The 23423-nt window shown below is 46.3% G+C and overlaps 3 protein-coding genes across 3 annotated transcripts in view; 1 reads left to right on the top strand and 2 right to left on the bottom strand.

Annotated features, from left to right (window-relative positions):
* Window positions 1-1445: 1445 nt before the first annotated feature.
* On the bottom strand, window positions 1446-7002 carry MRM2 (mitochondrial rRNA methyltransferase 2). Its single transcript, XM_033166737.1, has 3 exons — window positions 6906-7002; window positions 4587-4876; window positions 1446-3081 (listed from the first exon to the last, which is right to left on the bottom strand). Exons 1-3 carry the CDS (start codon window positions 6911-6913, stop codon window positions 2636-2638), a joined length of 744 nt encoding a protein of 247 aa, XP_033022628.1. The 5' UTR covers window positions 6914-7002; the 3' UTR covers window positions 1446-2635.
* A 247-nt stretch (window positions 7003-7249) lies between these two features.
* Window positions 7250-13027, top strand: NUDT1 (nudix hydrolase 1). The gene is made up of 4 exons (XM_033167607.1): window positions 7250-7357; window positions 8429-8590; window positions 11808-11953; window positions 12614-13027. The coding sequence occupies exons 2-4, from the start codon at window positions 8439-8441 to the stop codon at window positions 12784-12786; spliced, it is 471 nt and encodes a 156-aa protein (XP_033023498.1). The 5' UTR covers window positions 7250-7357; window positions 8429-8438; the 3' UTR covers window positions 12787-13027.
* A 5154-nt stretch (window positions 13028-18181) lies between these two features.
* Window positions 18182-23423, bottom strand: part of SNX8 (sorting nexin 8) — a 33092-nt gene continuing 27850 nt past the window's right edge. The window contains exons 9-11 of the mRNA XM_033167209.1: window positions 22916-23065; window positions 21017-21166; window positions 18182-19480 (exon numbers count right to left, since the gene is read on the bottom strand). Of these exons, the coding sequence (XP_033023100.1) occupies window positions 19367-19480; window positions 21017-21166; window positions 22916-23065 (414 nt within the window). The 3' untranslated portion in view covers window positions 18182-19366. The remainder of the gene's footprint in view (window positions 19481-21016; window positions 21167-22915; window positions 23066-23423) is intronic.

The following is a 23423-nucleotide window of genomic DNA, read 5'->3' on the forward strand; positions in this document are numbered from 1 at the left end:
ACAATGCAGGAACCTTTTTGCCCCACATACCCTGAGATAGAGTCTCATGCTCTACCAACTGAGCTATCTGCAAACACACAACACAGCATCTGAACACAGCCACCATGGCAACTAATGGCTTATCAGAGGTCCAGAGGGGAGGAACACAAGAACAGGCCATTTCTGCGGTGGCTGCCCATTTGTGGAATGCTCTTCCCAGGGAGGTTTATCTGGCACCTTCATTACATATATTTATGCACCAGGCAAAAATGTTCCTCTTCAACCAGGCCTTGGGCTGATTAAACATTCTATGGCCTTTTAAATGTGTCTGTGGGAAGGGAACAAAAAAAAAAAATCCTTCCAGCAGCTCCTTAGAGACCAACTAAGTTTGTTCTTGGTATGAGCTTTTGTGTGCAGGCTTTTGAACACAAAAGCTCATACCAAGAACAAACTTGGTCGCTAAAGTGCTACTGGAAGGAAATTTTTTTTGGGGGGGGGGGACTATGGCAGACCAACATGGCTACCTACCTGTATGTGGGAGGTGAGTTTTTGGTTTGTTTTTGTTCTTGCTCTTATTATGTATCTTGTGTTCTCATCCTGTATTTTTGTGTTGTGAAATGCCCTGTGATTTTCGAATGAAGGGTGGTATATGATTACCATATTTCTTCATGAATTTGTCCACTAGTCTTGAAAGTGTCCAAGTTGGTGGCTATCACTGCTTCCTGTGGGAGCAAGGTTCACAGATTACGTGCTGTGTTAGGAAGGGCTTTATTTTTAAAATTATGTGTGGCATGTAGAAAGAGTCAAAACAAAATAAAAAATAAATTCCTTCCAGTAGCACCTTAGAGACCAACTAAGTTTGTTCTTGGTATGAGCTTTTGTGTCCATGCACACTTCTGAGGAAAAGGTTCTCTCCCTCTCTTGTAACACTAGAATTTTCAGATATTCAATGAAGCCGAATGCTGGAAGAATCAGAGCAAATAAAAGGACTTAATTCACTCTGCCAAAGAATAAACCATGGGACTCGCTCCCACAGTGAGCAAGCCATGCCTACCAACTTGGATGGCATTAAGAGGATTAGACAGATTCATGGAGAAGGCTGTCAATGGCTGCAAGCCATGATGGCTATGCTCTGCCTCCACTGCCAGAGGCAGTAAATGCTGGCAGATAACAGTTGCTGGAAACCACAGGAGGGGAGAGAGCTCTTGAACTCGGGTCCTGCTTGCAGGCTTCCCATTGGGGCATCTGGTTTGGCCACTGTGAGAACAGGATGCCGGACTAAATGGGCCACTGGCCTGATCCAGCAGGCTCGTCTTCTGTTATTAATTAAGCTGAAATTAATTAATTAATTAATTGTAAGTAGAAAGAATGGTAAGAAGCAAGGAAGTGAGATGGGTGGGTAGAGGGGCATTAAGTACTGTAAGATGGCTTTGGAGGCGATAGAAGAATACAGACAACTCGGCACACTGAAGAAATCCATAAATTTTAATAAAGGTTATCACAGGCAAGACATTCTGAACATTCAACAGAGGGACAGATGTTGCTGGTCTATCCTCTCGCCCTCTACCTGGTCCTTTTAACTGGAGCTTCATGACAGGAAGAAGTCCCTCCATGACTTAGTACCAGCGGAGCAAAATTGTTGTTTTCCTGCGCTCATGTCAGGACAAGAACACACAGGGTTTTGGCAGATCACTTTCTTCTCACTACCCATATCCAAGCAACCAAAATTGATTAGTGGTCACCCCATGCAATGCCAGCACAGTATTGCTGCTTTCCCATCATCTGTAGCAACTAGCAACCATTGGACCAACTCCAACCTTGATGGCCAGCCTTCTCCCCTCTCCTCCAAACCAGAAGATGAAAGACAATTGTGTGGAAAGAAGGAGCATTGGTCACAAGCCTGAAAAAGTTTCCCCCTCTTGGGGTAGAGGCTGCAAATTAGGGCCCTCTCTGCCCCAGCAGCCTCCCAGTCAGACTTGTTGGGAGGCAGGATTACAATTCTTTTTCCTCTTAAAAGATCTGTGAACCACCACATTTCAACATGCGTTTGCCAAACCTCTAGTGCTCCTCCCCAAATAAGTTCCTCAATGTGTCCTCTGAACATCCCCATCTGAAGGAAAGGGAAGCAGGATGAGAACAAGCAGCTGATGGGCTGGACATGACACAAGTTCTATCTCGGCATGGAAGTTTTTTTTAAAAAAAAAAAATTGTTAAAAGTTGCATAACTGTACAGTGCAGGCATCATTGCATCGATAAGCGTTACACTTTGTACATAAAGCAGTTAAGAAAAAAAGTTATTTCAGAAGAAACATCTGTCAACTGATATGTCTCCATGTTCTAAATTTAAATGAGTAAGCGGGGAAGGGGCACAGTCCAGAGGCAGAACAGTTGCTTTGAATGCAGAAGGTCTCAGGTGTCTTCAGGTAGGGCTGGAAAGCACTCTTGCCTGAAACCTTGGTTTTATACCACCCTTCAATCATATTTCCTGGTTATTTCAAAGGGAAGAAGATCTGTTGCAATAGCTGGCAAATGAGGTCCACATCCCTCCAAAGATACTCATTGTTTCACAAAAACTCTGGACTTAAAGCCCTCTGCCAACTAAAACCAACTCTGCAGCTTTCATCAAATGTACCACACAAAGCACGCACACAGTGACTCATGTTTCTGATGCCGTGCGGGCTGCTCGTTTGTATGATTTCGCCAGATAATATCTCTCGGCAGATTCCTTCCTACTGGCTTGGAGTTTTAGGGTCTTCACCTCCTGGAAGTCTTGCATCAGTCTCTTTTGCAGGAGATGGCTCTCCCCTCCATCCCAGTACTTACAGAGCATGGTTCCTCCAGGTTCCAAAATGTGCTGAGCCAGATCCAAAAGAGACAAGCAGAGATGGATCAACTTATGATGATCTAGTTGCCGGATACCAGTAGCATTGGGTGCCATGTCACTCAGGATAACATCCACCATCCCTTTAGGGAGCACTTCCTGGATTTTCTTTTGGGTCATTGGATCTGTGATGTCAGCGTGAGGTAAGAGGACTGCTCCTTCCAGAGGAAAAACATGAAGGAGGTCAACTCCAAGAACAAAGCCGATTGGGGCATCTGGATCTAGAAAACAGAAGTGTCAAACGAAGAAGGCAGTCTTTAAATGTGCAATCTATCCAGTGGGGTGTAATGGCTGAAGCGATTACACTAGGACTTGGGAGAGACCAGGGATCAAATACCTCCTTCTCAACTTGCCTTAGGAAGTTTCATCGCATTCACTATCCACAACCTTCCTACACAGATGCTGACTAAGTACTGTCAGCCTCACCCGCGCCCGGCACAAGAATCCATTCCAGCCCATAAACGTTATTTTTAGCAAGCCTCCCCATAACTAGCTATTTGAGAAGCAGCCCTTTCTGTAATGATCAATATTTCAGAAATCATCCTCATGTATCACTGTCTCGTATTGTCGTCAAGCCACTCAAGAGTCAGCCAGCAACAACATTTTCCGCTATCAGAGCACTTTTACTGACATTAATGAATTAAACCAAGTTCCTCCAAGACAACCCTCGCCTTCGTTTTCCAGAGGGAGAACCCATGATAGTAAATGAATTCTCTGGCAAGGATGGAAACAGCATTTATAAAAGACAAGGGGGAGAAGGGGGAGCGTTCCCAGCCAAGTATCATGTGTCGCATTGTTTATTTATTTAGCTAAAGACAGATGGCTATAAATAGACAAAACAGTTGTAGGACCATCATGACATCTTATGGGGAGCTTTCACAAGCACAAAACCAGACAAACAGAAAGACAGGTCCCTACTCCTACAGAGCTGACAGGCTAAAATAAACTATGGGAAAAGGATAATAATAATAATAATAATAATAATAATAATAATAATAATAATAATAATTTATTTGTAACCCGCCCATCTGGCTGGGTCTCCCCAGCCACTCTGGGCGGCTTCCATCAAACATTAAAATACATTTAAAATATCACAGTTTAAAAACTTCCCTAAACAGGGCTGCCTTCAGGTTTTTTCTGAATTTCAGGTAGTTGTTTATTCCCTTGACTTCTGATGGGAGGGCGTTCCACAGGGCGGGCACCACTACCGAGAAGGCCCTCTGCCTGGTTCCCTGTAGTTTTGCTTCTCGCAGTGAGGGAACCGACAGAAGGCCCTCGGCACTGGATCTCAGTGTCCGGGCAGAATGATGGGGGTGGAGACGCTCCTTCAGGTATACAGGACAACTAGAAACTAGGGTGGTGGAGGAAACAAGTAATGAATATATATTCATTTCATTTATAGCCCGCCTCTCTTCCAACATGGGACTTTAGGGGATTTCCATGCATTGACCAGGTCAGCAACATAAGGAGGGCCACAGGTCCTGAATTAGACAAAACAAGTCCTACAACCTATAACTAAATGTGGAAATGAGTCACAGATTACAAGGCAGGTCAGCAGTGGCTCTGACCACCTATAATTTTAATTCAGGAATGGGAAATGTCCAGTCTTTCAGGTGCTGCTCAACCCCAGACAGCATCACAGTGATCAGAAGTCATGGACATTGTAGTTCAGCAACCTCTGTGGAGCCACATGTGCTCTGCTCCTGTTCTAAATGCACTCACTCACCAGAACCCGTAGCATTGACTCTCTGGACTGCAACCTGAGCCCAAGCACCAGGGGCCGTGCCACAGTCTATCACACGTAGCCCAGGGCAAAGGATGCGGTATTTGTCATCTACTTCCAGCAGTTTGTAGACACTCCGGCATCGATAGTGCTCCTTCTTGGCCTTCTTCACATAAGGGTCACTGAAATGCCGCTCCAGCCAACGATGCTCTGCTCCAGTCTTGCTTTTCAGTAGTTGTACAGCAGTGTGGATCCTCTGGTGCTGAAGCAACAGATTTGGCAATTTCCAGTATCTATCGGGGAGAGAAAGGCAAATTACTCTACTGCTCAATGGGCACAACTCGTCTGAAGATTATGGACCCAAATCTAGAATTTGGCACCTGATTGCCTGGATTATCAACACCCTTCCTAATTTCTGTTTCTAAAATAAATGCACTTCTGTAATCCAAACCCCCAATCTGTCATGCTGGAAGGGGTCTGGTATGAGGATGAGGTGTCCTTCTGCTCATGCCTGGCTGGATCTACTGGCCTCTGCCAGTAAGGAGCATCTTAGTGGCATAGGTGCCATCTATGCAGGGGTGGTGGGGCCCAGGACTCCCCAAATTTTCAATGAAGGGGTCTCCCCCCAAAAAAAAAAATTCTGCATGGTGGCATGCGCATGCCGTGGAGCATCCACACAACACGTCAGTATGCCCCTGTGACATGCGTTGAGTGACACAGGGGGGAAGGCAGTGCACCTGCCAGTGAGCCCATCCAAAAAGGTGGGCAGAAGGTACTAGAGGAAGACTAGAAAATGGGATGCTTTGGTGGGAGGGAGGGAGTGGAGCTGGGCTGGCATAGGACCTACTGAATTTTAACCCACTTCTCACCACCCTTCTACCTTGGCTGGTGCAAGTAACAGGACTATAGATGTGGCAATGGCTATGCCACCCCACAGTCTACCAGGGTGACTAGATTGTCCCCTAACTCTGCATAGGATCAGGATGCAAGATTGCAATCTTAATTTGCAAAGTGTTGTACTTTTAATGTACACCCCCCCCCCCAAACAACATGGCACTATTTCTTCCCAATTTACAGAAGAGAAATGCAACTGACACAGACTTGTCCAGGTCTGCTCAACATTGTGGTGACACAATGAACCCATAGCAGAGGAAGGACCAGAAGCTAGGCTTCCTAGATTAAAGTCTGGCTCTTTCTGCTCTGCCTCACACTGGTAGCATTATCACTGATCATTTTAAGTGGAGTCCCAACACACACACACACACACACACACCGTGTATAAACTTCCTCATTACTACTGTTATATCAGGCTAACTTTTTTAGGTCAACATTCTGATAGTGTGGCGAGACGGAGTGTGTAATCCTTTATGCACAGGCGGTCCCATAACTTTAGAAGCTGCACAATAGGGCTGCCATACGTCTGGAATTTCTCAGACATAGCTGGAATACTACAGTCCCAACCCTACACAACAAGCAGTTGAAGCTACTCCCAGCAAGTAGGTACAGGGATGGAGAAAGCTTTGGTTGTTGCCTTTTTGGAAGTTAAGCTGGTCTTAAAGGTGCAGAAGCTTGTCAATTTGATAATAAGGCAGCTATAATTTCAGATGGGGGGTAGAATCCCCACCTTTTAACTCACATGATTCCTTTTAACAACACCAGTCTGAGGGGGCACATTCCCTCAATCTTCCAGGGGCCACCTACTAAAGGTGGATCGCTGGGGCTGATGGGAGTTGTAGTTCAAAACATTTGGAGGGCACCAGGCTGGCGAAGTTTGGTTTAAATACTTATGGAAACTGCAGACAGCACCTCAGAGGAGAGAGGCGTGGGGGTGGGGAGAGCCGATTTGACGCCTTTTCCCAAAACGGTCCCTTCTGCAACACAAACAAGCGGTATCCCCAAAAGCAAAGCTCGGTCGCTAGAGCATGAGGCTCCTAATCTCAAGGTCGTGGGTTAGAACAAAAGATTCCTGCATCGCAGGGGGTTGGGCTAGATGACCTCGGGGGGATCCCTTCCAACTCCCACAATCCTATGATCCTACGATTCACCGGGCGAATGTTTTTCACTCCGCCACGTGCAAACGCAAGCAGCAACTCAACTTCCCACACAAGCGGCCGACTAAGGCTTCTTTAGCCGCGTGAAGCTCCGGTGCAGAGAAAGGGAAGGCGGCGGGAGGAAGCGGGCGCTGAGGCGGGTCGCCGCCTGGAAAACCCTTCGCCCGGCCGGCCGCCCTGAGCGGGTTCTCAGGATGCCGCTCCCCGGTCCCGAACCGGAAGAGAGCCGCTCGCTCCTCTCGGGAGTCCGGCCCCGCTTCCCGCTGCTCACCGGCTCATGACTTCTCCCTCCGCGAGGGCCGCTTCTTAGAGAGGGGGACGCATTTGGGTGTTGCACCAACCTGGGACGCTCCCTCAAGCGTCCGTCCCCCCCGGGAACGGCGCCTCGTGCGCTGGGTTCCGCCGCACATTGGCACCTGGGCTGAAAGAGCGTGTGAGAGAGAGAAACAAAGTAAAAAAAATAAAAATAAAAATCCTTCCAGTAGCACCTTAGAGACCAACTAAGTTTGTTCTTGGTATGAGCTTTCGTGCGCACGCACACTTCTTCAGATACACTGAAACAGAAGTGTGTGTGAGAGAGAAATATATCCTTCCTTTTCCTTCTTCCGAGCAGGCTGTTCCTCTTCCTCCTTAGCAAGCACCGCCTCGGGAAGGTCCCCGCCTGCCCGCTGGGTTGCATTTTCCCGCCTTGCTGGAGAAGTTGCCACGGGGATCTTTGGTCTGGTAGGAAAGGCTATGTTTTAAAGGCTGCTGCAACGGCTTCTTTAGGGTAGCCAATACGTTCTTCGAAGTAGCTTCATATTATTTGGTGGTTGAGGGGAGCATTATTTTGCTTATTGTTTCGTTTACTGTTTGTGCACCGCTAATGTTTTTTATTACTGATGGGGAAGGCTGGGGGCGGGGGCTTGTTTCTCCAATACTGTATGTTGCATGGCATCAGGGGTGCCAACTTGAATAAAATATACTGTATTGGGGGGAGGTAAGCCCCACCCCCACAAATTGATCACGTGACAGGGCCTTCTCGATAGTGGCACCCGCCCTGTGGAATGCCCTCCCACCAGATGTCAAAGAGAAAAATAACTACTAGGTGGGTGGACATAGCAGACGGCACAGTGATTCTCCAAGCAGCTCTGTTTATTCTTAGGCTGGAACAGAAACTGAACCGAATCGCTCAGCAGCCTGCTTATATAAAACTCAGCTACAAGCAACGGTAACAACTTTCTGTAGTTACCCAATCCCTGAATGTCACTTTTAAATCCCTCATTTGCATGTGCGGACCTGAGTGAGAACTGCAGCAGAATGAACCATATACACACACCCCTAGTGGCCTAGGGTGAGAACTTCAATACATAACAAATGTTATATTTCAATGTACTGTACATGTTTTGGAGACTTTTTGGCTGGCAAGCAGCTAATAAGTTTAACAAATAAAAATGATGATTTTGTGATATATTGATTGGCCTGGTGAATAAATTGGCTCTAAGAAAGATTTTGTGGTTTTTCTAATGGGCCAATAAGCCTGCATTTATTTCCCACAACCACCCTGTGGGGTAGGTTAGGCTGAGAAACTGACCAAAGGTCAGAGCTGGGTGGGGATCTGAACCCTAATCCCCCAGCCCAGCACTTTGACAAGCATACCACATTGGCTTTATGTGGGCTTCTGAAGAGCGGTGGCTCCCGTAAGTCCCACTGCACCTTCCACACCTGTTGTTAAATCTGCCAGCTGTTGTAGTCTGCTAAGCTTCATTGGTTCTGAGCACACATTATCTGCTTCTGGTCTCCTTGCCTTTGTAGAGCTTAAAGCATGCTGACAACAAAAGTATTCACTCTGGTCCTGGTGGTACAACCACAGCGAGTCTTGCTGGGCATGAAAAAACGTGGATTTGGGGCTGGGCTCTGGAACGGATTTGGAGGGAAGGTGCAGACTGGCGAGACAGTTGAGCAGGCAGCAAAAAGGTAAGACTGAAATGACACCAGGCCAACACAGGTCTTCCTAGTGCCTGTAATAGATTGTTTATTCATTACAGGCTTGTTTTAAATATTATTTACAGAAAATACAGACATTCACTTATATAAACAATAACATTTAAAAGTATACATTTCAATGTATAAAACAAACATTTATAGTTATGTATTAAAATTCCTTCCTTCAGAGATAGCCTGAGAAACTGAGGCAGGTAATGGTGATGATGAGAGATGAATTTCTAGGCCTTATAGACAAAATAAAAACTGACAAATTGCTGGGTCCAGCTGGCATCAACCCAAGAATTTTCAAAGAATTCAAATGTGGGATTGCTGAGCTTCTAACAAAAATATGCTACTTGTCGATAAGATCAGCCTCCATACCTGGGGACTGGGAAGTAGCCAGTGTAACAGCAACTTTCAAAGGGGGATCTGGGTGGATCCTGGAAGTTACAGGCTAGTTTAATATCTGTCCTGGGAAAATGGTGATAAGGATTGTTAAGGATAAAATAACCAAGCATATAGAGCAGGCATGTCCAATGTAGAACGTGATCTACCAGTAGATCACTGGACGTCTGTGGTAGATCACTGGACATTTGTGGTAGATTGCAGTAGATCTCTCTACCCCCCCCCAAAAAAAAAGCTTTGGCTCCTCCAAAAAAAATCTCAACAACTTTGCCTGTCAATAACAATGGTAGATCACAGCCAGTATTTTTATAATGTGAGTAGATCACAGTCTCTTGGGAGTTGCAGTTACAGGTAGGTAGCCGTGTTGGTCTGCCATAGTCAAAACAAAAAAATAAATAAATAAAAATCATTCCACTAGCACCTTAGAGACCAACTAAGTTTTTTCTTGGTATGAGCTTTTGTGTGCATGCACACGTCTTCAGATACGAAGCCTTAAAACTTGCCGCGCCGCCGCCACACGGTCGGAAGGGGTGCCGGCCCCTTGTGCCTGCCATCTTGGGTGGACTGCGCATGTCCACCCAAGGTGGCGGGTGCGAGCAGCCGGCACCCCTTCCGTGCGGCGGCATGGCAAGTTTTAAGACTGCAGCGCGCGAACAGCAGCACAGACCTTAAAAGTTGCCGTGTGCCGGCAGCACCGATCACGGGGGCAGGCCGTCGCCTCGAGTTCCACCCCCCCCCCCCAGGGCAGTACCCGCCCCCTTGCTCCGCCCCTGCCTGAAGTGCAAACAGTGCCACTGTATATCATGTCAGATCCACTACCCACCTTCCAAGGAAACCTATAGCACTTGCCTAACTTGGACTAAATGACTGTATGTTGCATTTGGGAAAGGGGAAAATTCCCTGCCTCAACACAATTTATTGCTGCTCATCTACTGGAGATAATAGCTCCATGTTCCCCTTCACTCATGTGCTGTGCTTTGTAAACTTATCTTTCATCGGTTCCCATTTTAATGTAGGCTCCTTTTCTTAGTTGTGCAGGCCACATACAGTTCAAAGTGAGCTCTGCTGACACCGTTGTAGCAGCAAACTCAGCCACAATGGTGTAGTGCAGGCATTCCTCCAGATGTTTTTGCCTACAACTCCCATGATCCCTAGCTAGCAGGACAGGTGGTCAGGGATGATGGGAATTGTAGTCTCAAAACTTCTGGCAGGCTGAGGTTGAGGAAGCCTGGTGTAGTGGTTAAGAGCGGTGGACTCGTAATCTGGTGAACTAGGTTCGTGTCTCCGCTCCTCCACATGCAGCTGCTGGGTGACCTTGGGCTAGTCACACTTCTCTGAAGTCTCTCAGCCCCACTCACCCCACAGAGTGTTTGTTGTGGGGGAGGAAGGGAAAGGAGATTGTTAGCCGCCTTGAGAATCGTTAAGGGGAGTGAAAGGCGGGATATCAAGTCCAAACTCCTTCTCCTCTTCTACTTCTGCCTAATTGCTGCAGTGTACATGGCAAAGCTTTCGCTCCATTGTGAGGGGAATGCCTTCTTTTAGAGTCTGCCACCACGTTCCAGGAAGGTTTTCACAAACTAGCCAAAACATTAAATCAAAGGGATAATTCTGAAAAATGGAAGCTATCGGAGAGGTGCCAGACTGAGGCTGAAAACCCTGCCCAGTGTTCCCATTATCCTTGATGGGGAGTGACGGCCAGAAATATCCAACAACACACATTACTCATAGCTAAAGACACGTCTAATTAACAGCATCGCTAAACATCCACAGGCTTTCAGAGTATTAGCAATTCTCTCTCAGTTGGAAGAATAACAGGGGAGCTGAGAAACAACCATCTGCCAGCATCAGGTACAAAGTGAACAGTTTAAACTGCAATTAATCCCTGCTTCCAAAGTATGGGAAACACAGTGATAGATACCACTGGCATGGGCCGAAGGCATGAGCACATGATTCTAAAGCTCACACCAGGCTTTCCCATATAATGCCAAATGGCATCTGAACCAAGTCTTAAGTATGCTTACAGTAGCTGGCTTTGTTGTACTGTATTGGCGTTTCCATGCGCTGCTCTGGTTCGCCAGAAGCGGCTTAGTCATGCTGGCCACATGACCCGGAAGCTGTACGCCGGCTCCCTCAGCCAGTAAAGCGAGATGAGCACCGCAACCCCAGTCAAGGGTACCTTTACCTTTATTGGCCTGAATATAAGCCACACTTTTTCACAAATTCTGACAGGGAAAAGTTAAAGTGTGGCTTATATTCTCCCCCCCCCCCCGGAAGCAGCCTGGGAACGCAGGGCAATGGTGTGCCGCTCCCATGCCTCCCTCGAGCCGTCGGGGGGAGGCCACCAGCAAAGCTGCATGGCCACCTCCCGGCACTACCTCCCCAAGCCTCAGGGCAGTAGTGGCAGGAGTCGGGCGCACAGCACGCTCAAAACCAGGCGCCGGCACCAACTTGGGGAGCGGGGCGCCAAACGCTGGCCACCCCTCATCCCCTGGCACTACCACCCTGGGTAGGGGGTGGCCAGGGCTGGCTTGGGGAGGTAGTGCCGGGAGGCGGGCTGCACCCGCAAACAAGCCTTTACAATTCAAGGTGCGGCTTATTTGCAGGTGTGGCTTATATTTGGGGCAATATTGGAGGTGGTATAATCGGGTAAAGTCAAGTGCAAGAAGCCAGGCCAAATGCCCCACTGTTTTGCAATGAGATCTGTGTCATTATTGTTGGGGAAGTCTCTTTTTTTCTGGAAAACAGAAGCATCAATTAGCCCATGCACTCTTACTGCAAAAGTAACCTTGCTCATTATATTCAGGGAGCTACAGGAAGAGAGTGGACTGATGGTGGACACCTTGCAGAAGATGGGACAGATAACTTTTGAGTTTGTGGGCAACACTGAGCTGATGGAAGTCCATATTTTCCGCACCGACAGTTTTCAAGGAGACCCCACGGAAAGCGATGGTAGGAATGTGGTTGGGAGTGGAAGAGTCGATAGGAATACTTTCCCTTTTTATTCCTTTCTACTGTCCCCCAATCTTACAAGAATGAAGTGCTGGATCTTTCAGATAAAGAATTCCACCCACCCACCGCCAGGATTACTGGGGACACGGGGTGGTTTCATCTTTCCATCACCCAACCAAGCTCACGTAATTATTAGGCTAGAACTTGAGAGGAGTAAGGCTGCATCGCGCGTTAAATGAGCACACCTTTAACTGCTCAGAAAAGTTGTCCAGTTATTGCAGACTGTGTAGTGTGGGAGGAGTGGCTACAAACCATCATAACTGTGTTCTGTCTCCACTGTCAGAGGCAGTAAATGCTTCTGAATGCCAGTTGGTGGAAACCACAGAAGGGAAAGGGGGGGGCCTTTCTAGAGGCCAACCAACTTGAACACCAGGATCTGCTATTTTGTAGAAAGTGGTTTGAGAGAGATATAGCATGTCCCCTGGTATGTGCATACAATTTTCCTTTGTTTCGTCTTTGTTTCTGGTGAAACAATTTTTTTAATGAATCCACAAACTTAGCAGACATGGGGTGAGTGCTGAGACCAAAAATAATTTAAAGAAGATCTGTTTTGGTCCTTAATCATTCTTCCCTTGTGTGCATGTTCCCACTTCCCTGCAGAAATGCTTCCACAATGGTTTGACCTGGACCAGGTGCCTTTCAAGAACATGTGGCCAGATGATATCTACTGGTTTCCTCTTCTGCTCCAGAAGAAGAAGTTCCTTGGCTACTTTAAGTTCCAGGGGCAGGACACTATCTTAGAATACACCCTGAAAGAAGTGGAGAAGATATAAGAGGAGACCAAGGACGTTAAGCACTTCAAGGCCGAGATTTGAACCACTGGCAATATTGGCCGAGAACCAAGCAGTTAAGAACTTGACACAAATGACCCTTTCCATCAGCCCCACGGCGAAGGAAACAACTCTCTCCCGCAAGTGTGAGGCTAGCAACAAAGCAGGGCAGCTGCTCTCTTGCAGGAGACAAAGGGCAACACTTCTTAGGCATGCACAACTGCCTAACTGCCAACTGTTCCTATTTCATCACATATTGTTGTTGTTCAGTCGTGTCCGACTCTTCGTGACCCCATGGACCAGAGCACGCCAGGCATGCCTATCCTTCACTGCCTCTTCTTCTTCTTCACTGCTTCAACACATAGGCCAACAATTTCACTTTGCAGCAAAAGCCGGGTTAGTGCCTTCTTTAAATAGTGTTGTCTTTCTGTATCGTGTTCAGGGTCCAGCTCCTCCGTTCTTGAGTAGATGTTAAACTGGTTGCATGTTAGTGGCTTGGCTTTCTTCTCCTTCCTGGTAGTAGTTACAGACAGAAGCTGCACCTCCCAAAGGCAGCCACTTCTATGCAGAAGTATTACTGACAGTAATGGCAAGCAGGAGAGAGACCAGTGAGTCGCTTCAGGGCATGAGGCATCGTTTCCAGGTGTAGTTTGTGTTAAAAATAAAAGTCCCAACCTACTGTTTTTCTCAAATGTGGTCAACTGGAGGATTCCTAAACACCTACTAGCAGTGCATAAAAGACACCCAGCCTTCTCCTGCTCTTAGCGACTAGTATTCACTAGCATCTTGCCTCTGAACATGCAGGGATGTATACATTCTAGTAGCAATCCCAGTTCTACAGTCGTACCTCGTGTTACGAAGGCTGTGTGTTGCGTTCGTCACGGGTTACGAACGAACCGAACCTGAAAGTACCGGAACGGGTTACTTCCGGGTTCAGCAATTCGTGCATGCGCAGACGCGCAAAATGACATCATGCGCCGAAGCGCGTTGTGTACATGTGCAGACGCGGCACTTCAGGTTGCAGACCTTTCAGGTTACGAACGGGGCTCCAGAACGGATCCCATTCGTAACCAGAGGCACCACTGTATATGGTAATCTGCATAGAACCAAAATGGTGCCATCCACATGCGAAGAGGAAGCTATTTGCAGGCTTGGGGTTCTCCCAGCGTTTGTAGAAGAACAGGCTTTAGGAAAGAAAATCTAAGAGGGCAAACAGCCCAAGGCAGATCCCTCTTATCATAACTAAAAGCCAGTGAGAATACTTCAGTCTTAAAGTGCCCTTTTATTTCTTCTGTTTTTAATGTCTGAACATTTAATTTCCTCAGTTTGAGTGTTCATTGTTCCACATGCAGCCAAGAAATAACCTGTCACACATCAAGAGGCTTGAGTAACCAAGCACTAGTCTGACACCATCTCAAAGACGAGTAATAAATTTGCAACTGAAATAAACTTTTAATTTTTTTATACAAGTTTCATACATCATGAACACACAATTTTCATAACATTTGATAGATTTTTTTTTTTTTTGGATAGTCATAAAATCTGTAAACATTTTTTTTTTAGTTTATCAGCTGTAGTAAGACGTTCTCCAATTCCTGCAGTTGGATAAAGTGCTTTATTTATTTATTTAAAAAACAAAAAAACAAAAAACACTATGCAAAATGAGAAGGAGACATGAAGTTTGCAAATTTCAAAAATACTGGGAAGAAAAGCACCCCTTATCAGCTGGTGGTTTCTAAAGGGGAGGGGAGAGGTTAAAGAGTTGAGAGTTTGCCAGTTGTTCCACCTGGCATTCAGAGTTTTGCCGTTGAAATATAACTTCCCTTTAAGGCTTAAGACATGGACACACTGCAGAGCTATTCTCATTTCTTACATGGATGTGGCTTCCTCAAAAGAGTGAACACATAAAAAACTGCTCTCCAAGTAGAGACTAGATTTTCTGTCCCAACAAGAGCAACCTCTTGGGACTAGCGGTTTTATACAGCTGTCCTTTGACTAGGCAAAGCTGGAGGAAAATGAAAACCACATTAAAGGTGTTTGTCTCAGTCACCCATTAATGCCATAAAGGTATGTGCACATGAATGAGTAAACCTCACTGATTTTGGTGGGGTTTACTTCAGAGTAAACATGTACGTTCAGAGCCATGTACTCCTGTGCTCACTGGGAAGCAAGTCCCACGAAGTCCAAAAGGGACTTGTGTATAAAATGGAATACAAGAAGAAGCTGGCTTTGCGGATGCTGCAAAAACATCCGTTTCATGTGGCGCATGCGCAATTAAGCCAGTTTGGTCCTCCTGAAGAAGGCGAAGCCCCCTAGTGTAAGGCACAATTAGCAGCTTATGCCTGCCCTCTTTTGTTATCAACAAACAAAACCTTGCTGGCTGCTCAAGCTTGAAGAAATAAGATTAATACTTTTAATTTGCATTATAAACTCTTTCAAAAACATACTACTGCATATACTCGAGTATAAGCCGACCTGAATATAAGCCAAGGCACCTAATTTTACTGCAAAAAACCGGGAAAGCTTATTGACTCGAGTATAAGCCGGGTCTGCGTTTGATGGCGGCGGCAGAGGAGGAAGGAGCAGCTGGAAAGGGCTCCTTTCGACTGCCCCCACCGCTCGCAAAAGCAGGGATCATAGCCGCGGTTGGGAGGGGTGCAACGCAGTGCCTCTCACGACCGCGGCTCCAATCCCTGTTGTTGCGAGAGGCAGGCGGTGGCAGGAGCAGCAGCCCAAAAGGGGTCCTTTCTCACCGCTGCCACCCACCTCACTCGAGTATAAGCCGAGGGCAGCTTTTTCAGCACAAAAAATGTGCTGAAAAACTCTGCTTATACTCAAGTCTATACGGTATTCTAATATATAAAAGAAAAGGCAGGTCAGTTTTTCTGCAAAAAGTAGAAATGTGCACTTCACAGGCCTCCAGGCTGGTTTGCAGCCCAAGTTCCCCCTAGGCAGCGTGCTTAAACCAGGCATGGCCAACCTGGTGCCCTTTGGATGTTTTGGAGAACAGCTCCTGCCAGCCCCAGCCAGCAAAAGTAGCCCTTAACTAATAGGCAAGGGGAATGTCCCAAGGCCTACCTGAGCCATCGGTTTGGTCCTAAGGCAGGTGAAATATGATATATGATGAGGTCCTTGTGCTGGTCAGAGCTATTCCCTGCATCAGGGAGAGGCCTGCAGCTTCTGATATTTAAAGGAGGAGAAACCAGGAGGTTGCCCCCGGGGGGGGGGGGACAAGGCAAGGAAAGGAGGGAAGTCTGGAGAAAAGGCTCCTAATCCCTCCAGGCATAAAGGGCAAAGCATGCGCTTCAAAAGCTAACAGACCTATATTTACATTGAGGCAAGTGTACTGTTAAGGCACATGTAGATTTGTGTTAAAATATGGTCCCAAGAACGCAAAGAAGCCTGTGGAGAGGGAGCCAGGACCTCCCTCCTTTTATATCTTTTATCTATCAAACACACACATCCCTCAACGAAGGCAGATCTAACACAAAAAGTCACGACAGAATGCCCACCTGCAGTATGAAACTGATTCTGCAATTTGCAAGATTACAGACAAGTCAATCCAAACATGTTTCATGCACTAGTTTAATCCCCCGCCCCAATGCTACAGTGAGGCTGCCTGCTTTTTAGTCTTGTAATTTAAAAAAAAAACCAGCACAATACCAGTAACCTGGCTACGTGCTTATCCTTTGCCTTCCCTCACCTGCTATGCACTGTGTGGATTAAGGGGTAGTTATCCTGGTGATGTCATAGACACCATTCCTGCTGCAAACTTGTGGGGGGCAGTGGTTGTTTTCCAGAGCCTGACCCTGGAGAGGAGGAGGTCCCTTTGAATGCCAAAGTTAAGATCCATCTTTCCCAGTAATTGAAACAAACCGCCATTGCATCAAGTGGAAGGAGAGCTGGGTCAGGAATTCTAATAGAGGGTTTCATTGCATTCTATACTGGCGTCTATTGAGAAGGATACAGCCTCCTGCCAATGTATTTGACAGCAAGGGACAAACATTACATTCTTCTCCTCCTCAACCACACGTATCTTCTAAAGGGAAGAATGAAGCAAACGCTTCACACACCTTTTGAAGCTGGAAATAATGTCATGCTTCTGAAAAATGGTTGATGGCTGCATACTTCCATACTGCAGTGCGCATATGTAGAGACTTTTTTTTAAAGCACCAAAAATGTGGGAGACAAAACACAACCAAACAGATAAAATATATGAAATGCATACCAGTGAAAAATATAAACCGCAAGATAGCTGAATTAACAGACCATATCAGAAAGCAGTTCAGAACGTATTAAAATGTATTTATGATATCTCTAAATCAGACTAAGTCTCCCAGACAGTAAAATAGCAAACACTAAAGTGTGTGAAGTTAATATATTTGCTTGCTCAATTCATTGTTGATCTTCTCTTTAATTCATCCTTAAGGCATTATACTTGGTTGAGTTGTATTTGGTACTATCTCAGTTTAGCAACTTTGAAATCTGTGCTTCATTCCTTTGTGGAATCCTAAATTCTTTTTTGAATTCATTAGTCCCATTTGGAAAAAAAGTGTGTAATGTATTTGATATACAAATTATTCTTATATTCTGCATGGCTTTCTAAAGACGGCCTTTAATGTAGATATTCTACAGTACATCTTCCTGTCTTGGTTTTCACCATTTGCATTTGATATATTTTGGAGAGGATGTTTACTCAGAAAAGGATACAGATTCCTTGCGTGTGTACATCACTGCAAGCACAACACGCTGGAACAGAAGCGTATACAAAAGACGTTTTCTGCTAGAAAATGTCTAATTTGAACTGTCCCCTTGGTCCCCGGCCAGCAGTTGGTTTTGCTGGAGAGCCACTTTTAAGAAGTGGGAGGTGGCAAAGGTATCAACTGCCACACGCAACATGAACTGCTGGTATGCACTAATGCCACAGACACAGCTCCCTTTCTGCACATTGTGACTGTGTATATGATACCGGCTGAAAATACAACTCAATTGTCCTTTTCTCAATTCAAATTGAAGCCGGTTTGGAGGGAAATGCATCAAACTGCAGTACTCTATAAGGAATGTATGGATCATGGAATTGTAGAGTTGGAAGGGAACCCCAAGGGTCCTCTAGAAGAAGAAGAGTTTGGATTTGATACCCCGCTTTATCACTACCCGAAGGAGTCTCAAAGCGGCTCACATTCTCCTTTCCCTTCCTCCCCCACAACAAACACTCTGTGAGGTGAGTGGGGCTGAGAGACTTCAGAGAAGTGTGACTAGCCCAAGGTCACCCAGCAGCTGCATGTGGAGCAGCGGAGACGCGAACCCAGTTCTCCAGATTACAAGTCTACCGCTCTTAACCACTACACCACACTGGCTCTCCTAGTCCAACCCCCTGCAATGCAGGAATCTCAACTAAAGCATCCATGGCAGATGGCTGTAGATACGGTTTGTGGCTAACGTCGCATGCTCACCACTTCCCACGCTGTAGGAGCACACTTGATGCAGAGTAAATGGGAGTGTGTACACAGCCTTTGTGTCTTCGGGCAGGCGATTGGGCAGCAACCCACTTGGGGACAGATTTGGCCCATGGCACTCTGCCACCTGCATTCTCAGGAACATATAAAGCAAGGCACATAGGAAGCTGCCTTATGCCAGATCAGACTATTGCCCATCTAGCCCAGCCGTGTCTTGTCTGGCAGACAGTGGCCCCTCTAGAGCCTCAGGCAGAAAAGGACCCTCCCCAACCTTCGCTTGCTGCATGAGCCTTCTAATAAGAGATGGCAAGCATTGAATCTGGGAGCTGTGACCACTGAGTGCTGATCCCCCCCCTTAATAAAATAAAATAAAACTCACAAGAATCCTTTGAGGATAGTTACTTTGCAAAAGAGTTGCTTTCCTAGAGACAATCAATAAACTCCAAAAATATCCAAACTGAAGAGTATATCAGCAACAGAAGGCTCCCAGCAGAGAATAAAACCAGAGCTTTTGGAGCAAAGAAATTCATCGTCACCCCAGAGTCCTTCAAAAATAATATAAAAGGCGAGAGACTGGCGCTCAGCTCTCTGCTTAATACCAAGATCTGAATAAGCCTTTTGGCTGAAGAAACAGCCTCGTTGTGCCTCCTTCCACTTGAGCAAGTCACAAAGTCTTCCATTAATGTGATTTTCTCATTTCACCCAAATTGGCAAACTACGGTATGGTCAACAGCTTCAGAGCAGGCCAGTACATTAAGCCAACATTACAACACCATGGTTTACTATTGTGGCTTATTCCAAAACTGCTAACCACAGCTTCCTGGTTCGGATGAATGGGAAACAAGTGAGTGAAAGATTCACTGCTGTGTTTGATCAGTCGCACAGAGGGGCTGTGCACACAACCAAAACTGATTAAGCGGAGATAACAACCGTTTGAACTTGCTCGTTCTCGCCCTACGCACTGTCACATTTCCCGGCAGCCCATGACATCATGGAGCAGCTCAAAGCAGCAAAACGAAACAACAAGGACTAATACAGCCAATGGGAGGAGACTTCTCGACATTCGTATGCGCAGGAGAACAAGCTCCTCCCTTTCGCTCCCTGCCACGCCCCCCAGTCCAAAAGCATTAACTAGGAAAGAAGTTGACTTCCTGGGAGGACAAGGGTAGAGTTGACAAGTTGCTTGATCCGGAGAAAAGGCAGCTCAGCTTCGGCTTCAGTTCATTCCAGACTTTGCTCATCTAAAGGGAGAAGAGGAGAGAAGAGCAAAATTTGGCATTCAGGCCAAATTTGGCATTCAGTGAGGGGCTGCACCCAAGGCAGCGTTGTGGGGCAGAGGGGAGCAAGCCTCAAGAGTAAGCCAAACTTTTAGTCTCATCGTTCAGCCCAGACACTGAGATCCAGCGCCAAGGGCTTTCTGGCAGTTCCCTCACTGCGAGAAGCAAATCTACAAGGAACCAGGCAGAGGGCCTTCTCGGTAGTGGCGCCCGCCCTGTGGAACGTCCTCCCATCAGAGGTCAAGGAGATAAACAACTACCTGACATTCAGAAAATACCTGAAGGCAGCCCTGTTTAGGGAAGTTTTTAATCTGTGATATTTTAATGTATTTTAATATTTTTTGGAAGCCGCCCAGAGTGGCCGGGGAGACCCAGCCAGATGGGCGGGGTACAAATAATGAATTATTATTATTTACAGAAGCATTACACAGAAGACTGAACCCCTGACTCGTTTCAAGCCTTGTACTGCTTCAAAGCAGCCCACTTGTTGCCATTGGTAAATTGCTCTTTTGGAAACAGCAATATGGAGAGAGATATGGAAAATGTTGTGGAGGGGGTGGGAATGGAGTATCCTGGCTGACTTGCACAAACCCAGAACAAGGAACTTTCCACTCTGCAAAACTGGGTTGCAGGTGCCATTTATTCATTAATAAGGTAAAGGTAAAGAACACTTGGACACTTAGGTCCAGTCAAAGGTGACTATGGGGTTGTGGTGCTCATCTCGTTTTCAGGCCAAGGGAGCCGGCGTTTGTCCACAGACAGCTTTCCAGGTCATGTGGCCAGCAGGACTAAACTGGTGCAATGGAACACTGTGACGGAAACCAGAGCACATGGAAACGCCGTTTACCTTCCCACCGCAGCGGTACCTATTTATCTACTTGCACTGGTGTGATTCCAAAGTGCTAGATTGGCAGGAGCTGGGACAGAACAACAGGAGCTGACCCCGCTGTGGGGATTCAAACTGCCAACCTTCTGATCAGCAAGCCCAAGAGGCTCAGTGGTTTAGACACATTGGCTTGGAGGGAATTCTGCCTTCACCAAGCCCAAAAAGAACTGGGAAATCTCATCGGGGGGGGGGCACTTAAAAAAACTAAACTGGCAGAAGCTGAAAGGAATGATTACCCATAAATTATCTATTTATATTTCACAGATAGACTGCAAATATTTTTTAAAAAATTGTGCTGTTTTGTTGTTTTCCACTCTGGGCTCATATGAGAAACAACTGAATAAATAATACAATCGTACCTTGGAAGTCAAACGGAATCTGCTCTGGAAGTCTGCTTGACTTCTAAAACATTTGGAAACAAAAGCGTGGCTCCTGATTGGCTGCTGGAAGCCATGGAAGCCTGGCCAGACGTTGGGGTTCCAAAGAACGTTCGCAAACCAGAACACTCACTTCCGGGTTTGCAGCGTTCGGGAGCCAAAACATCCGAGTACGAAGGCATTCAGGATCCAAGGTACGACTGTAACAGCAATTACTATATTTTAAAAGGCGCTCACCTCCTTGTGACCTTGGATCTGCGAATTGACAAAAGCCCCCAAGATGTGAGACGTTAGAGGAAGGTAAATGTGGATCAGTTGGGTCTCTTGGTGCAGACAGTACAGAGAGAAGTAATTCCGCAGCTCCATAGTCAGAATAGCGTTCTCTTGCTGTAAAAGGAAGAGGAGAGATCGGTGGGATGCTCCTGGAAGCAGGCACAGAGGGCAGGTTGCAATATACGTGACCCAACAGTTGTCTCTCATGCTAGAATGGGGTGATTTAAGCTCCCCTGTTTCTGGCGCTTGAGCACCACAACAGCAAGAGCCCCAGAGATTTGTAAGCGACCACAAAGATGAGGCAGCAAGCCGTTATTGACAAGGGGAGGCTGCTTACCCAACCCGTCACATATACTCACATATACAGCAGGATACAAACACAACTGAGAGTGGAGGGGGCAGCAAGGGGGGGAAAGCAGATGGCTTTTTTTCTTGACCAGGTCAGGCCATACAAAGCCTATTATCCCCTTCCTTTTTCCACTGGAGCAGCTTCCTGTACTTCCCAGGCTCCCCAGATCTAGACTGTAGGAGCGCCTAATCCCCCATGAGACTCTCTATGTCTTTTAGGGGACAAAGCTCCATGTCTCGTCTTTTACAAAGTGCTTTCTCTTTGGTGGTGCTCTGTCAACAGGAGCCTGCTTGTTGTTGTTTAGTTAATTAGTCATGTCCGCCTCTTTGTTACCCCATGGACCAGAGCCCGCCAGGCACCCCTATCCTCCACTGCCTCTCACAGTTTGGCCAAACTCATGCCAGTCGCTTCGAGAACACTGTCCAACCATCTCATCCTCTGCCGTCCCCTTCTCCTCCATCTTTCCCAACATCAGGGTCTTTTCTAGGGAGTCTTCACTTCTCATGAGATGAGAAGTGACATGGCATGAGGAGAGGAGCCTGCTTAGCCCCATCTTTTCTGGCTTTCCACCAAGCCACAACCTCGCCTTGTGAGCAGATGCATGCTGCCGATTGTCAGATCTGGTTTACTTTTTGGTTTTACCTGTTTGGCTTCTGTTAACCTGGAAATGTCTGATTCCTGGACGTTCTTAGCAGGAGTTTTAGATGGTTTTACCATTTTCCTTTTTTAATGTGTCGCATGTACAGGTGAAACTTGAAAAATTAGAATATTGTGGAAAAGTCCATGTATGTAAGCAATCGTTTTCATTAGCTACTGGAGTTTAATATATGAGATAGACTCATGACATGCAAAGTGAGATATGTCAAGCCTTTGTTTGTTATAATTGTGATGATTATGGCGTACAGCTGATGAGCACTCCAAAGTTGAAATTGTTAATTTGGAGTTCTCATCAGCTGTACGCCATAATCATCACAATTATAACAAGCAAAGGCTTGACATATCTCACTTTGCATGTCATGAGTCTCTTATATTAGTTTCACCTTTTAAGTTGAATTACTGAAAGAAATGAACCTTTCCACGATACTCTAATTTTTCGAGTTTCACCTGTATACCACTCTGGGTATTGTTATGGTCAGAACACATGATCCACAACTAAATCAAAGAGGTAACTGTACACTACTCGGAGTGTGTCTTTGTTTTCACCCAGCCCAGCAGTATTTCCCTATTTTCCAAAGACACTGAAGGTGACTAAACCCCAAAACCACTTTGAACCATTGGAAATCTTGACTAGCAGGCGTTTCGCAAGGCACTGCCCACAGCCAGGTGGGCTAGACACTTGTCTGTGGTGGGATGTGTCTGTGTATGTGTGTATATATATTGAAAGCTCAAGATTCTCAGAATACGGCATATGTCCAGCAATACCAATCCGACATGTTCCTTGGTTTGGATAGAATGCACAAAGCCCTGAATGCTTAGAAAGTACATACAATGGGAGAAGAAGCAGGAGATTGTACCTCCACTATTCGGGATTCCAGCTGCTCCACCGACTCTGGCTCTTTGTTCTGCACTGTGGCGCTCATCATCTGCCTCTTCATCGTGCTATATTTATGCAAGGCTCTCTGGTGCTTGGGCAGAACTCCCTTCTCAAGCCTCTCGCAAAGATCCTACATCACAGAGAGAGAGAAGTCAGGTCACCCTATAAAACAGGATGCTTTCTATACAGCTCGGATCCACCTAACACTGGTATAAAGAGGTGTGGGATATAGCTATTAACAGAGCTGTCAACTTTTCCCTTTACTTTAAGGGAAATTCCCTTATTCCGAATAGGATTCCACGCAAGGAAAGGGAAAAGTTGACACCTATGGCTATTAATGATAAATTAACATGTGCCATTAAGGTAAGATGGGGAATGTGCAGGAGAAATGATTTTGAGGAGCTATACAGTGGTACCTCTGATTATGAACAGGATCCGTTCCGGAGCCCCGTTCGTAACCCGTGACATGCATAACCTGAAGCACCGCG

This window comes from Lacerta agilis, chromosome 13, assembly GCF_009819535.1.
Source record: "Lacerta agilis isolate rLacAgi1 chromosome 13, rLacAgi1.pri, whole genome shotgun sequence".
Classification (NCBI taxonomy): domain Eukaryota; kingdom Metazoa; phylum Chordata; class Lepidosauria; order Squamata; family Lacertidae; genus Lacerta; species Lacerta agilis.